The sequence below is a fragment of the Melospiza melodia genome, chromosome 3, assembly GCF_035770615.1.
Source record: "Melospiza melodia melodia isolate bMelMel2 chromosome 3, bMelMel2.pri, whole genome shotgun sequence".
Taxonomy (NCBI): domain Eukaryota; kingdom Metazoa; phylum Chordata; class Aves; order Passeriformes; family Passerellidae; genus Melospiza; species Melospiza melodia.
The window spans coordinates 130522660-130539894 of record NC_086196.1 but is presented as its reverse complement, the minus strand read 5'-3'; the positions used below and the strand labels follow the sequence as shown (position 1 = coordinate 130539894).

Here is a 17235-nt window from a genome sequence, read left to right as displayed (position 1 = left end):
TGACCTTTAAGGACTCTTCCTTAAAGCACATATATTTGATCATCATTATATTCTGTTTTGGATATGTGAGTACAGACATGGAATATTTGTTTCTTCTCTTATTTGTTCTGTACACACAGCCACCATATCATTGATTATTAGCTGTGCATGTTTATCACATAAATGGACTCAAGTATGAGTCAATGAATAGAGATGGAAAGTGCTGAAGTTAAGTTTATATTTAGATTGCAAACAACCTTCCTTTAAACAAATGGCTAATGCAAAGTCCAAATCCTTTGACTTTCTGAGCATGAGCAAATATTATAATAATTTGTCCCCAGAGAAAGCTAGAGAAGCTCTCCTACATACATTTTGTTGTCCTTTAGCATTTAAAAGAATAGCAATGGTGGTGTCATATACAGATAACATGGATTAGGTACATAATTGTGACTAATCTCTGTTCTAATGATACATCATGTATTTGATATAGTTCCAGTTGACCTCTTCATGTTACATTGTGTAACTGGCTGATTAGAAACACAAATTGAATGCAATTTATTTGAACAATTATTTCACAAATAACTGTCTTATTAACAAACGTTTTACCAAACAATGTGATAAATACAATTTAGAATAAATTAGCCATTAATTGTGTCTGCACACTTAATCTTTAAGTTGTTATTAATACTATTCATAGCTTTGTGTACTACCAGATTTGAAATGATGGTGTAAGAAAGGTGCTATCTTTTTGTGTGATGGCTCAGACTTCAAAAATGTCCTGGCATATGTCCTTCCTGGCATATTAAGTGGACTTTAGGGAATTTTGTGTTTCACGTGCAAAAGCTTTCCCCGTATTTGTGGACAGTTACAGTTATATATTTTCATAATTTTTCATAGAAATCCTCTTTTTGTCATGTCTCTGGTATATCAGGTCTCACCTCTGTCTCTTCCTAGTCAATGGGAGAATCCAGAAACTGCATTTCCACACCCACAGTGTGGGCCTCCCCTTCTTGAACGTTTCTCTCAAACTGACCCATTTGGAACTGCCACAGAGTTGTTTCCTCAGTCATCGGGAGACACTTGTTTTCTTGTACCTCTCAAGTGGGTGATGGAGTAGGTAAGACAGGGAATACCCTGGGAAAGTTACCCTTCCTCATATTATTAGTTTTATCAGTTGCATGAGTAAGCTTAGTCATGCTTAAATGCTAGAGGTATGGCTTAGTGATTTCACCTGGATAATACTCGGGGTTCTTTCTTAAATAGTTGTAAAGAGTAGCAACAAATTTGACCTGCTTCTTTTCCTTTGTATTTGTCTGTATTAATGGGAACTTTTGTGCACAGAGCTGGGTCCTATTTTTTCTGTTTAATCTGCAATGTGCTTTTCCTAAGACTGGAAAGCCTACCATCATTGCCATGATTTGAATAGCAGTGTAAAAACACAGACAAATTGTTTTAATAAATCAAAATGTTTGGGGAGCATATGTCTCAAAGAAAAAAAAAATAAAAGGACTCCTCTTGAACTACTCAGAGCAGTATTCTGTTTGTTCACCATTAGTTTTTATTACAGACTTGTCTCCCTGGAACATTGTTTATATATTTCTTGCAAATAGGAGACAGGCTTTTCCAGGTGTCCACAATACATTTCTGCAGTTCTTCTTTGTTCATGTAGGGGATTTCTCAGCTACCTTTTGTTTAATTCACTCCAAATTTCTATGCTTGTATTTAAACCAGGTGACTGTAATGGCCAAGGCACTAAAAGTGTGGGCCAGAGCTGAGAGTCACCGTTCATTGAAGAGTTTTATTTGCTAGAGTAAGGATTAAAGGATTGCAGCTGAGACCTATGGAAAAAATCCCCCCAGTTGTTAGTTTAAATGCATGCATGCTGAGAGTCTCACATGGCATGAAATTCAAGGTTGCAAAAAAGTGTCTTTATTCCAAGGAAGAAGAATGACTTCAAATGCTTTCCACTTCATCATTTCCCCATTCAGTGTGGGCTGCTCCAGGCCTTTGGAAATACCCTCCTCCCAAGCACTGAGTTACAGATCTTGTAAAATGTTTGTCTGGGGCTGAGACACATTCAATGGCTGAAACAATTACTATCTCCAGCTGTCTGCCTCACTCCACTGATGAAAGGTACAGGGCTTGCTCCAGGGACTCTTTTTCCTAAAATGCCATGGTTTATGGTTTAAGGTAAACTGCCACAGATTTTACTTTACATTGGACTGTACACTGTGGCACAACTGTTCTTGCTAGAGAGGTTGTTCACACTTTATCCTAACTCTGCCCTTCTGCAGTCTGAATGGCATAAATGTGGCTCGTGAACATCACACCAGCAGCTGGGTGCTGCAGTGCTTTTTGGGGGTGTCTCAGTGGTCTTTCTATGTGGCAGAGCAGTGAAGATAGCGAACCATGGAGTTAAGGGTTATATTCACTGCTCTGTGATAGTCCAGAGAGCTGAAGAGGCAGCTGGAGGAGTGCCTGCTGGTTTTACTACACCACATTTGGAGCTTGTCTGTGGACTGTGTTAGTGGATGTGCAGGAGAGACATGCCAAGCAGTCCACTGCTATCAAAGGATTCCCCTCCATGCTCCCACCCTCTTAATACTCTGCATAAAACCGGATGCAGAACTGGCTCCTGCTCTCATAACAATTGCAGTGTGTTCCTTACGTAGGCTTACAATTTTACTAGCTCTGCTTCTGTTTCCTTAATCCGTTGCATGTTTGCTCTTGTTGCTCTGTGCTGCATCTTAGCACTGCTGCCATTTCTATGTTGTTTCACTGTAATTATCATGAGGTGCAACAGGTGTGATAAGTTACTAAACTTTGAGGCAAAATCTTCCCGCTACATTATGTTGTTCTTGCTAGGTTTTAATTCGTACACAAATGTGGCATTTCGACACAACCTAAATTAAGTGTTAACAAATAAATCTCCTTTGTCCGTTCAACAGTGGCAAGTGTCTGTTTGAAATCTAATTCTCCTTCCCTCACCTCTCTTTTGTACTTTACAGTGTGGGCCAGGCTCCAGCACATATGTTCGTACTCAGTGGGTTACTTCAGAGGCAGCCCCTTTCACTTTGATGACGCTATTTATGGAGGCAGGCACTGCTCTGTGTGAACAAGGGTACAGCGTCTGACCCTTCGGAAGGCTTGGGATGGCTGGAGTCTGGAGTCAATCTCACGATCTTTAACACAGTTAGATGATTTATTCCTGTTGTTGTCTTTTGTTATCATCCACTTAGTGCAATTAAATTGCAGAAGTCCTGATTTACTAAAGCACTTGAGAACATGTCAGGCTTTAAAAGTTCTTAGACATAACTTTCAGTGCACGATTATATCCTGGTGAATTCAGTTCTGAAATAAAAAGCCCCTTAGGCACATGAGTGGAAATAAGAATATTCCTTGGCTTTGCCAAATAGAGATGGCTTGAAGGGTGCATTTTGTTACTGTGTTGAATTGGGGCCTAATAGAGAACAGCCGTAGTTTTTCAGCTACAAACCACTGTGTATAAATCTTGGGGACAGCAATGTTGAAAATAACAGCTATTATCTGCAGAAGCTTCAGTGCCGCTCTGGAAACTCAAATGCCTGGCTAGCCAAAGTCTGGCTATACCCGTAGCATTGTGCAGATATTTTGACATAACCTAGAGTGAAGACCTTTAAAACCATCCAGCATTCAATGCTCTTACATGTGTGCTGTCAGGGACGAAGAGAACATGCCCTGAAGGCTCACTGTTCCCAAGTAGCCTGTAGCTTTGATTGTCTCTGTACTATGTTTGGCAGCTGGTAGCCTGGGCTGCTGCTGTAGAAAACTCTCTGACTTAGGCTGTGGATTGCTGAAATTCATCCAAAGGCATTGCATGATATTTTTTTCTTGCTGTTTCCAAAGATTGTTTTGCACACAGAACAAAATAATAACCTTTAATGACTGCTTTGTTAGGCCTATCTCAATGGAGTATTTGCTCACAGAAACACTGTATTTGGGGATAAATAATCTGATAGTATCCTACCCTTTGCAGCCAAACTTCTGAATGGTGTTTGGCTGCAAAATAATTCTGTTGATCCTAAGCTTCTGGCAGGATAGTTAAACAGTTATCTTTCAAAAGATAATCAGCCTCTTTAGTGTGTGATAATCAGAAAGATAATGAGCTCTCTGGTCTGTGAAAAACAGCAGCGCGTGTATGGACGTGGCTTCACACCAAAGAAAACTGCCTGTCAGTGTGACTGCAATGGTGTAACATGAGAGCATGCAAGTGGGGCTTCCATGGTGCTATCTAGTTCAGGAAAGCAGTAGGAGAGAAGGTGCACAGCACAGTTTGCACAGTGTGACACTCCTGAGTCGCTCTATGTGGACTACAGCAGTGGCCACCACAAGCGCAGCAAATCTCATACGATGCTGTGTGCTGCACTCTGCACTAACAAAATCAAAGGTTCAGTTCCTTCAGCTGCAGAATGGCTGTAGTGTTGGTTGGAGGATGGTTGTAGGTTGGCAGTGGAGTTGATCTGCATGAATGCTGCTGCGGACAGTATTATGGGAACAATAAGAGTGTCTCTGCTCAGTCAGAGACAGTCCTAAGCGTCCCAAAACCCTTGATGAATATGCATGTGGAGCAGTGACAACAGAATGGCTAAAGCCAACTAAGGCCCTGACTGCTCCAGTCAAAGCTATGACCAAGAGGACAAGGTACTAGGCAGATTAAGATTTCTAAAGAGGACCATAGGTAGATATTATTGTGTTTTATTAAATTATTTTAATTTATTTTTGAGAAATTTTAGATCTTCCTATTAAGTATTTGACTACCCATAAACACTCAACCCACTGGAGACTTAGATAAGCTGGATTTTTACATGGGCATGCATTTCTTGAACTGCACATGTTAATGTGGAGTTTTTGTTATAATTGTCATAAAGCAATAATTGCCACTAAAAAAGTCTTCTGAATTTCCTAGAAAATGTGGGGTAACAGCAGTAGAGCAAGAGATGATGGTTTAACTTATTTTGTGGTCCAGAGAGTCCAGGGAGTCAAACAGGTTATCCAGTACAAATTTAAATGTTTAATGGACCCACTTAACAAATATAACCATGTATTATGAAGACTTTGAGGAGACAGGCTCAGTGATTATTAGGAAATTATCAAATAATATGGAGACTTATGCATTACATTAAAACCTCATTATATTTTCTTGTTATTTGCCTCCTGTTTAATCAGCATAAAAGTCTGCATTGTATGTCTATCAAAGCTGGATGACCAAGCTGAGTCCAATAAGAGCAGAGACTTAGACCCAAGTGGCAAGTAGTGTGTGTGGGATCTGGCTCCAGTAGAGGTTTGGCTGTGGATAGGAAGGAGTTTAAAAATGGTCTGACTCTGGTCCAAATAATGAAATGAGAAAACAGGTTTTAATTTGAAAAAAAAACAACCCCAAAAAAACCCATTCTCCCCAAAAGCCAAAATTCCAATGCAAATCCTTGCCTGTCTTCCTCCCCTTACCTATCTTAAAATTTTAGCAAAAGAAGGGTGAAAAGTGGTTTCCAGTTGAAAAGTAGTTATTAAGTATTATAGCACATTTTTTTTCTTGATGGCAAGTGACAGCTCTCAGAGGCAAAGTGCCCTCCCTTGGCCAAACCTGAGGAACTCTGGACTAGTGAAGCAGAAAGATTTTTGTTGTAAAAAAATACTGGTCCTCCTGAGGAAGGTGAGAGTCTTACAACAAGACAGGACTAATCTGATGGAAGAGGAAGGGATCTATTGTAAATGGGACACCCTACCAGATGGAGTTCATGAATCCTTTTGCACTCAACAGGCCTCTTCACTATGGGGTGTAGCTGATCAGAAAAAGCAGTGTGGAATGATGAGGAAGTTCATTATGCTGCATGCAGATAGAAAATTTCCCAAAGAGGAATAAATAGAGTGAACAGTAAATAATTTTTCAAGCTCATTTTCTTTTTCCCTCAGATAATTTATTCCCAGATCACAGAAGCTTATCCAGAATGTCATCACAGAAAAGCTAGTTAATTTTTAAGTGCTCACCTTAGGATCTTAGGAAGGTTGTCACTACAAAAGCTTTAATTATGGGGAAAACAGAGGAGATTAGAAAACCTGAAACATCACAAAGTTTTAGAATAAATTATTAAAAGTAATGACAGCAAATTTTCAGGACCTCTCTTCACAGTTTCAGAGGAACTGGGGTATGAAACTGCTTAACTAGTGTGGTATAGAGTGTAACATAAGAACAGTGACATGGAATCAGACACATGTTGATAGTGACTATGGGAAATACTTTGGAAAGAGATTAAAAATAGGACAAACATGCAGTCCATGTATCCATGTTTCCCTAGCACTTTCTCCCAGTCTCCAAGAAATTCAAATGTCTTCCAAGAAACATATGACATCTTTGAATGTATTACTTGTCAATGTTTTGTGGGGTTTTTCCCCCCGTAAACTCACTGGTTTGCTTTTTGACACCATGTTGGCTTTTGCCAAGGTTAAGTAAATGGGATAATAAAAGCCTCCTTTTTCTTCATTCATTTCATAGCCCATAATTCTTGCCTTAGAAAAAGAAGTGAAAAACTGCTTCCTACTTGTATCTTCCTTCTCTTTGCCACTCACAATTTACTGATCTTATTTTGTTCTCCTGGTCACCTCTTTTTTAACCTGAGGAGAGTCCTTAATTTTTTCTCACAAAAAGGCTGTTCCAAGCTCATCATCATACTTTCTTTCCCATTCCGTGCTTTTTCAAGTTTTCAGATAAGATGGTCAGAGCATACAATGTTTGAAATGTCAGTGCATGAGGGGTTTATGTATGGTATAATTATGCCATGATGTGCATTTTCTTATACACAGGACAGCCTGTTATATCAGTGACCTCTCTGCAATGTGATGCTTTTTTTTTAATGAAACTCCCACACAGTTTATGTGGTGAATCATATAGATCAGAGAATTGTTCAACAAAATTACTAGTTTTAGAAAGAAAAATGTGAGAGTGGAGTTTTCTAACTATAGTTAAGCCCTATAGTTAGGGCTTAATGTTATATATCCCCCTAATAACTCATAGTCTGTAGCTACATAATTGTATTTTGTGGCTGCTAAACACCCACATATAGGACTTGTATCCACTTCTGTGCCAGCTCTTCAGTTACTGTTACAAAACATAGAGCAGCCAATCTTCAAAAAACATTTTTGTGGTCTCCCTTGCCATGAGGGGACAGGACTGGTATGAAGTGCTTATCTCTAAAAAAGACCTTGGATTGAAAATGACAACATCCAACAACCTTCATGAAAATCAAGAGGAGCTCCTACTGGTTCTTCTTATTACATCCCTTAATGGGATGTAGAAATTATTAGCATTTGAAAACTGTTAATGTATAATCTCTGCCAAAAAATCATCAGCATCCTCTGAAATCCCTCATCACAAGCATATCATACATCTAATGTGCTATTTCCAATAATTTCTGCTTAGTTAGGTGCACAATAACAATGGTATTACATGTATTCAGTCAAATATTTTCATTCATAGAATACATATCAAATTTATTTTAGCAGTTTAAATATGAAAGTTTTATGTCTATTTAGTCAAGCATTACTATAGTGAGGACTTCAGTAGATTAGAAATAAATTAATCCAATTAAAGAACACGTCTGTGAAATGTGATATGTCATAGGCATGAATGAGCTGTTTGCACAGCAACTGTAAAGAAATCATTAATGATTAACTATCTAGACGAGGTTTAATCAAGGATAAATGGTATAAGGCATAGTTAAAAACATTTACATTGCATACATGGAGATTCTGATATAATAAAAGAATGTTTTGCACCAATAGTGACACGGGTATACTCTTGGGAAATGTATTTTCTGTTATCTGTGATGAAGAGCAGCCAGGGGCTGAAGCTGAGTGTTAGCTTAGTAATGTTAGCTATTGTGCATTGATAGAAGGAGGTTGTTCCTTCCAACAAAAAGATGAAATTTAACAGGTCAGACAGAAAAAGATATGTTATCAAATATGTGTTAGTTACAATAGCATATTGTTATCCTCATCTTCAGAGCTAATATTCAGCAAAGCTAAGGTAGGGATTCTCAGAAGCAATCAGTGCTGGGCTAAATGTGACTCTATCAAAACAAGAAGTTCCCTTGGCAGCCTTGATGGTAAACTCAGGGAAGTGCCAGGTGCTGAAGTCCCAGGATATGTAATTCATCCAGTGCAGCATCAGTAGCCTGTGAGAGGGTTGAGAATTGATCCAGATAATTTGGCTATTGGATCAGTGTCTGGTGGGTGTCATTGGTATTCAAGGTATATTTTTTTAGCACATAAGAATATTAAGAATTCTGAGATATGAAAATCTAGTCTGTATAAGAGCAGTCTTTTGCAATGTTGCAGTGTTGCAGTGTTGTCATCAGACTGGCGTTCTGTAAAATGGGAATAACTCTACAGGCATATGAGAAAACTTAGATTTATATGACACTAATTCCTAAAGATGTGCTGCCTAATTGCGCTTGCTGATGCACTGGGGTGACATTGATTTAATGGTCTAGTAAATAAAAGCAAATACAGGTCTCCTTTTTGGAGCCAAAGGTGGTAAGGCATGTGGTTTAGAATGACAAACTCTACCTTCAGACTGCTGAAAAATCTGCCCCATCATGATTGTCTAGAGCCCCGGATGTTTTATATAACTTCAACTGGCAGTTAGATGAGTGCATTATGAGATGAGAAACCAATCATTGAATATACATAAAATTTCTCTTACAGTAGTTGTCTAGAGGAAATCCTCAGACATTTGTGTTAAGTGACCCATACAGTAAAATTGGTGCTTCAGTTTTTCTGAATGTATAAAATAATTAGACGTCCTGGGTTGGATTGCTTTTTATTTAAAAGCAAATATGGAAATATGATATTGTGTAAGTGAATCTCATGGCTGGACAAGTTGTAAACTTTGACTCAACAAGATGTAAACAGCCACTGTTGTTTGTGCTATTTATGGAGATAAATGTGTGCCTGGAACTTCATGAAGGGATCTGATACACAGAACTCATACTTCTCTGAGTAGACATTAGGTGTGCTAATAATAAGCAACCACTTGAAAGATTTCTGGAAAGTTTTTCCAATTGCTTTGGTGAGCAGTAGGTCTGGCCTATATGGGACTATTCACTCAAGAAGTTTTAGAAAGGAGATTTGCTAACATTATCCCTATTACTGATGGAACAACTGAGGGGGGGAATAACTTTGAGGTTTCACAACTGAATGTCAGCTTAATTTCATGACAAGCAGTGAGCTTCAGTAGCTTTTTCCTTACTTTGTCCTGAAATTTGGCTTCCTGTACAACCTCAGGGAAACCTTATTCTGACAGGATAAATCCATAAAGGGATTGCATATGCTCCTCCTCACAAATCGCGTGAGCAGACCGAGGCCTTTGTAAACATTTCTGAGACACATTGTACGTGAACCGAGGACACGGCAGATGAGGAAATTGTCTGTTTTGTTGTACCATCTGCTGATTTAGGAAGCCATGAAGATGACAAACAACCAGAATCTGTTCTCTTTTCACTCATCTGCTGAATAGTGAGTGCTCTGTTAGCATTGCATGAGCTGGAGTGTGGAAATGTTAAAAGTCGCAGGCAATGTGTAAAAGTAGAAGAGTGATATATTGCAGTATTGTGGTCAGACATTCATGAGAAAGTGTCTGATTTTTACCACCTTCATGTCTGATTTTAGCCAAACTGCAGTAACTCAGAAAAATAGACTGAACATTATTGACATTAGCACCTCTAGTTAATCTCACAGTTTTTATTGTAAAACTGGCAGAACATCTGACAAATACAATTTTCCTAATTTTTAACTAAAAGAAATTAAGAGTGTGTATGACCCTATCCATAGATTTTTCAAGTAAAACTAGAGGAAATTAAGAACATTTATCTTGTATTCAAGAGAAAGAATAGTGCAACCAATTGTAATTAAACCTTTTTCATTGTCATGAACAGTATTTTCTGCTTTGCTTCAGTCAGGTGAATGATTGTATCAATGATGTAAGAATCTGCTGCACTAAGATCACATAATGCTTTTACTCTCAACTTGTACTTCATTAGTCATTTAATATGTGTAAGGAATAATGTGGATGTAGGTTATCCAGTGTTTGTCAAGTCTTGATGTTCCCATCACACCTTTTCATCCAATGCTGTAACTCCATATATGAGTTATATGAAATTTATACTGAATTTCCTTGAAGGTATCTAAATTCAGTGTCTTTTGAAGGAATTAAATGCACAGTAAATGTCTGCCTCTTTGTTGGTTATCTGTGTATTCTCAGTTACTGTATGTGTACCTTTCTGGCATGTAGTGTTATTAATGTAAAAAGATGCTTTTCCTCACAGTTTTGCAGAATTTTCCTTGAACTGAGCATTTTCTCTTATTTTCTGAAGATTTTTTTCTTATTTTGAAAGTTATGCTGCTTATAGCTCTGGATATATAAGATCTGTATTCTTCTGAAGTACTTTTGGATGAATCTGGTTATTTATTATTTACTAATGAGTGTCATGCTTTCACTTCTTCTTCAGAATACATCTTATTTATCTTTTTTTGTTTGAGAGCATTTTTCAGGGCTTAAGTTCTCTTCTGTTCCATAGCCAACACTGTCTTTAAGTAGGGAGTAATAATATCTTGAAAATTATTTGTGCCTTTAGCTGTCTAATGTTAGTGTCTAGTCTCACTTCCATGGTGAGCTATAGTAGTTCCAAACATCTTCATATTAACCGAAGAAACACAATTATAATGAAAGCCCAGCTTGTCTGTAGTTTTAGTTTGTTGTGAGCCACTCTGGACCTCTGTCTTCCCAACATTATTTCTGTCATGCTGATTCACCCTTTCCTCATATTTTTTCCTTCAAAAAGCCCACATTAAAAAAACCCTCTCATTTTCTTTTCGTTTTGATGGTGAGCTCTAACCACATGCTTAGTCACTGTATTTGTGCAAACTCTCCTGTTTGCTGAGAATTCAGGTTTTGTGGTCCTCTGATACTCCCTTACTGTTTTTTGGTTTGTTTTTTTTTTTTTTTTTTTTGTGTCTGTTTGCTAGTGATTCATTATCTTTTACTCAGACTTTGGTTAGCTAGACTATTGCTACCTTTTTCATATAGTACATTTTGGCCATAGTAGTAGGGAAAAAGTTCTAAAGCTGAATTTTGAAATTTCACATAAGTGTTGGAGATTCACTTGGCATTCAAGTCATGTACAAACAGATTGGCTTCCTCTTCCAAACATTCTGCTCCTTCATCCCTTGTCCTTCACCATCTTTGCAGTTTGCTGTAGCTAGATGTCTTTAGTGAAGAATGTTTTGTACTCAGCTTTCAGATGCTTCATTGCAGAGAAATGCAGTTGGTGCAGTCTTTGATCCTCAGTTTTTCATGGTGTACATGTAGTATACCTATAAATGCTTTCAAAATCAGGTTCAAGCTTTATAAACAGCACTGAAAGAGCCAGAGGCATGCCATAGAGTGGAAATGCTTCTGGGAGTTAGATCTGAGAAGACAATGGGAAACAGCATATTGTAGCAAGGAGCTTTTATGCTTTGTCTTCTGAATTTGCTTACAGTGAAGCCTGGCATTCCAGTCTGTAGGTGCCTGATACATTGACCATACCAGCCAGATTCTCATATGGGGAGGAACGACAAGATAGAGGAAAAATAATACAATTTTTGAACCACGTGCTACCAAAAGCATATGCATTCATGTCCTCTGAAGAGTCAAAGAGGACCTAGAATTTCCATCCAACTGTGGAAAGAATTGCTGTTTCCCATCATGAAAAGGTGGAGGTCTTCAATGTGTTTCCCCTTGCAAAGAAGCATCACTTTGGTCTTGTCTGGATTCAGTTTGATCCATCTGTTCTTCATTTAAGAGCTAATTTCCTGTAGTTATTCTGATGTTTTATAGTGATGATAGTTGCATCAGAAAATGAGATAAATACTAGATTGTCAGCAACATACTGTTAGCAATTGAACACATGCCATATCACTCTCTCTCAGCAGTCTCATGTAGATAGATGTAGATTGTATGGATCCCTGTGGGATCCTGAAGGTGAGGACCTTGGAGGAAGAGGCTTGTATCCACCACTTTTTTTTTAATTATGCATAGAACACAAGATGCTGTACTAGTGTGTGGCTGTGACTGTGTAATAGAGGATTCAGGAGTCTGAGAATAAGAATGTGGAGATTATAGTTCCATGTTGGTGAAAGTTTTATAAATTCCTCTAGGAAGCTGTTGGAATTTCCATCTGTAGTTTGTATATCACTAGGAGTCCTGCTTTCTCTAGTCTTTTGTCTCACAATGCATATGGATATACTCAAAAATGTTTTCATTTCTTAGTGGAACATCTTTTGCATCTGATATTGAGGACATTGGACCCTTCCTCCATGTTTTCTTTCTTTTTTAACTTCTGGTACTTATCTTGTGCAGCTGCTTGATAGTGTTCTGGTATCTCTCTTGGTTGCTCTGAAGGGTAGCTCCTCTAGGACAGGGTTGAGATGGTATTGAATCATCACTCAGTGATGAAAAAAGTCCAGTATTTCATCTGCAAAGAGAGCACAGGAGTCTTCTTTTTCTAAGGGAAAACTTTGCATCTAGCAGCAAGAACTTCAGGTAGTTTTTTATGATCATTTTTTGGATGAAGTTACTGTTTAAGCAACTGGCTGCAAATACGAGCTTGTCTTGTTTATTCTAAGGTGTGGTGTTCTGGGAGGGTGAGCCCTCACCATAACAATACAAAGGATGTAGAAAAGTAACACAGAATGGCATGCAAGGTTTTGGTAAGTCTGGTTTGACTCTTTTGTTGGGGTTTTTTTTCTGGTTCCCACAACCTAGAAACATTGTAGAGAGTAGTCTCTATATTCTTGAATGGTTGGCCCTTACACATATAACAGCAGACAAGCAGTGTTGGAATCACAGTGTGGTCTGAATACCAGGGTAGCATTTCTCCCAGGGTTTTAAAACTTTTTCACTGATACAAGACAGCAGCAGATGTTTAGAGGATGGAAAAAAACAGAGATGGGGAGTTAATGGCAGGCGCACAGAGCTGTGGGTTCTTCAGCAAAACCAAAGGTAAAAGGGTTGGTAGGCTGAAAACCAAAACACAATCCCCTAAGGCTCTGAAAATGTACCTACCTAGTTTTGATTATTTTTAGTTTCTGGTGGTAATATTTTCTACATCTGACACTGAGAACACAAGACCCTTCCTCTTATAATTAGTCAGGGGGAGTGTGTATATCAGGATGAGACTAATAGTTTTTTTCAGGGCTATTGATAGAACCTCATGCATTGTAGCATTTATTAAGACTGTTTGACATCTCTTGTGTTTCATATAACATGGAGATAATTTCCTAGGAATCAGTCATGGAGACAGATGATTTGCGTGTCAAGTCAAGGTGTCTGGATGACAATTTTGAGGGTAACCATGGGAAAAATTAATGCTTTCAAAATATGTGGATGAACCATACCTTCCAAAGAGGGCAAAGCAAATCCCCGCACTCAGACACTTTCACTGCAGACAGGATATTTCAAATACAGGTATTCTTGCAGAGACCTATCTCTATTAAAGCCAAAATTTGAAGAAATTACCTCAAGAACTACCTCACTAGAACTACCCCAAGAACTTACCTAAAGAATTAATTTTGCATTACAAAGCACTATTTATACTTGACAAATCTCTGTCTGCTGTGGACTGGAAACAGCACAGTCAGTGCAGTTCTAATGTTAGGGATTTACTTTCATGTGTTCTATATACACAGACATATATACATTGTCTGCATTGACAAAAAACCTAAACCTCTTCTTTATCAGAAGAAAAAAAAATTGTAGAACTGTGATAAATTAATCTGTTGGCTATGAAGGTTTATCAGTGATTGCTCAATGGTTCATCTTATTTCACTTTTTTCAGTGACTTAGCAAGTTTATTCTTCTACTCCTGACTTTCATATGAAATCATTTCAGTCTACTAAGCTGTAATATGCTTAGGCTGTGATGCAGTTTCTTTCTAAAAAAGTTAGACTCTTATGGCTTGCACATCAATATTTGTGTGATTATAGATATTGTTGCTAAAGCTAGGTAAACAATTTATTTTAACTATAATTGATTTATATTTGTATTTAATCTTTAGGTTTGGGTGGGGTATGGGATAATGTGTGAATGAATATGTTGCTTCCCTGACTGCTTAAGAGAAGCATTTTTCTTCCCTTATCCCTTATTTCTCTGCTGATAATACAAAGGAAAAAAAATGAACCCTTCCTCTTTTCCTCCAGGTAGGTAGGTCAGGAAGAAGCTCTTGCTTTGCTCTCTTTTAATAAATCATTGTCAGAATAGGTTCCGTATGACTACATGAAAGCTGGAGAGCTCATTTGTTACTCCCCCGGGTATCAGCAGACATGCAGATGTGTGCAGAGGAGTGCAGTCCAATGCATATGCCCTCATTATGCTTAGTAAGACATTGTGAACACTGCCAGTTTTCCTTACTTTTATGTATTCATTAGTTTGAAGAAACTAATGCCAAACTTCAAAAACTGTCATTATATATAGCTCCCCATAGAAAATGTCTATTATTTTGTGGGTGAGGGACAGGCTATTTAAATCACAAGATTTGTATTTATTTAGCTGTTTTCCCTGACTGGTAAACTGGTACAAGAAACTAAAAATGGATGAATAAACACTCATAAGACCCATAGAAGAAAAAAAAACCAACAAAATTTACACAATTGCCTGAAACTTCTTAAGCAATGAAAAATACAACCTTAGAGATCAAGTGTTTCCCATTAAAAATTATTTTGTTCAATTTATTTAGTCATCTGTCTAAGCTGTTATGTGCGCCTCACATACACACATGTGAACACACACAAACACATATAATACATGCATGGAAAGTTTGTAGTCATATGGTTAAAAGAGTTGTGAGGAAAATGTATCCTATTTACTGCTCAGCTATGTGACCAATGTAGAACTGTAATACAAATCTCAGAAATATCCATCCCATTGCTTTTTATTACTGAAGAAAGCAGATCAGGATGATAACAGCTGGATGCAAAAAGCAATCATATTTTCAGTGTAAAAATACTGCTATTGCTTAGTAAGCTATACTCCATAAATGTATTAGGGGGTTATACTGGCGTGCCCTGGATGGTTTTTATTCTTTTTTCTTAAAAAATCTTCCATTTTCACCCCCCACTAAGAAGAAAGGAATGTTTCCCATCAAGACATGAAGTGAGTTTGTTTTTCACTTTTGCCTTTCATATAGGGACACAGAATATAAAGGACTACAGCTCTCCCTGGATCAGGTCACTGCTACCAAGCCAGCGTTCTCATACGCAAATGCAGCTCCGACCATTACAGACAATAGAAAAGGAAGCAAATCTCGCCTCTCAAGCACAAAGTCAAAATCCAGGACATCACCGTACCCACAGGTAGCTGTCTTTGGAAAACTAAATTAAATATCTTTGAATATCTTGATTTTGGCTGCTACTTTACCCAAATAACTAGAATGGGCCAAAGAACATGTTACTTGAAGGGAATAAAGGACAGCAGCTTATATGAGCTTGAGACAGGAATATGTTTCTTTAAACTGCTTCTAAAAAGCTGGAAACATTTATGTTTCAGCGTGCATAATAAATAAATCATTATCAACAACAATAGCAGCACAGGGCTCAGAGTTAATGAGAAGCCAACAGAAGGACAAGTGAAAATGTTGGTTTTGAAATACTTGATTTGAGAAGACTGTGAGTTTTGCCATTTGAGAAATCTTGCTTTTTCTTACTTGGTCTTTACTAATTCCAAGAAATCTAGAAAGCTGCCAGATATTAGATAGCAGTTAATACTGAAATTGTAGTCAAGAGGAATGAGTTTTGATGAGGGAAAGCAGTCAACCAACTCGGTGAATTGGAACAAGAAAATGTGAACTTTTCTGTGTGTAAACCTTTGAAAGGAAGAAAGCAGTAGGAGGTGGGGAAGTTGCAAGGAACATGTCCCATCTTGGGGAATGGACCAGAATCAATTGGGTCTTTGAACTGAAATTTACCCAATACGTTTATACAACTGATTTCTGCAGGCAATGTCATAGCACTTCTATCCTTACAGTATCAAACTTTTAGCTCAAAAAACATGTTTGTTTAAATAACTGTGATCTTTACTGATGATACAAGTCCTGCTGCTCTTATGCCTTTACATAACAGGATATAAATGGATATATAAACAAACTGGATATAAATGTATGAATTCAAGATGTAAGATTGAAGAGCTATGTATTTTTAAAGAGCCTAATATTTAGTAGAATATTTAAAGAACCTCAATATTTCACTGATAATGACCTTAATAACTACAGTTTCTCTGCAGGTGCAATGTTTTCTCAATAGACCTCTAAGAGAGGCCCAATGTGATCCCGAATATGTACATCACTTCCTTGTTTTCTTTCTTTTTCCTCTCAAAAGTACCAAGGATAAGAATTTCAGTTAAATGACATCTGCTTTTGGCACAGGAAGTATTTAACTGAGCACCTAGATATGAATTCCTAATTTTGAGAATCTAACATTTGACAGAGGTTATTATAGCTCACTTGTTCATGCTCGTCTCTGTGAATTTTTAAAAAAAGCCTTTTTCCTGGATGCACTACATCATTGTAACAATTGTAATCAGTTTAAAAGAACTGGGGAAGATACATACAAATAATTCTAAATTCAATTTTTATGACTGTCTTTGATATATTGTAATTACAGTTCATCTTTCCTTATGCAGTCTCTTCCAAAGTATTCATTTTCTAGCAGGACAATCCCAGCTGAAGGCTTGTTATCCTTCCACATCTATCTGATTTCTAAAAGTATGACCTCCTTATTCTTTCTGTCACCAGAGAAAAATACTGAATGAGCAATGCAGCATTGTGGTTTATCAGGGATTGTTGTATGCTTTTGGTTTATCAGGGATTGTTGTATGAAAGTCCAGGGTGCTTAGTCTCCACTTTCATTTTGCATCCTCATTACCAGCTGCCTGATATTAAAGTCACATATTTCATCATTCAAAAAGAAGCAGCCATGTTAGTTGCCAGTATCTTGAAAAATGGTCATGCCATTCATTGCAGCCCATCACCACAAGTAATGCTGGCAGCTTGGCTTTGCCCCTCTGTCATCCTTCTCCACCACTGAATAAACTGTTGAAAGACTAAGAGAGGCTGCTGTGAAGAACATGCAGCAGGTGGTACAGCCTGTGTCCCTCAGTCTCCTGCCCATGTAATTTGCCAGACAGTAGAG

The 17235-nt window shown here is 37.8% G+C and overlaps 1 protein-coding gene across 1 annotated transcript in view; it reads left to right on the top strand.

Moving 5' to 3' along the window:
• SIM1 (SIM bHLH transcription factor 1) overlaps window positions 1-17235 on the top strand; it is a 51268-nt gene that overhangs the window by 18959 nt on the left and 15074 nt on the right. Inside the window, exon 9 of the mRNA XM_063153069.1 lies at window positions 15237-15402. Coding sequence (XP_063009139.1) covers window positions 15237-15402 — 166 coding nt within the window. The remainder of the gene's footprint in view (window positions 1-15236; window positions 15403-17235) is intronic.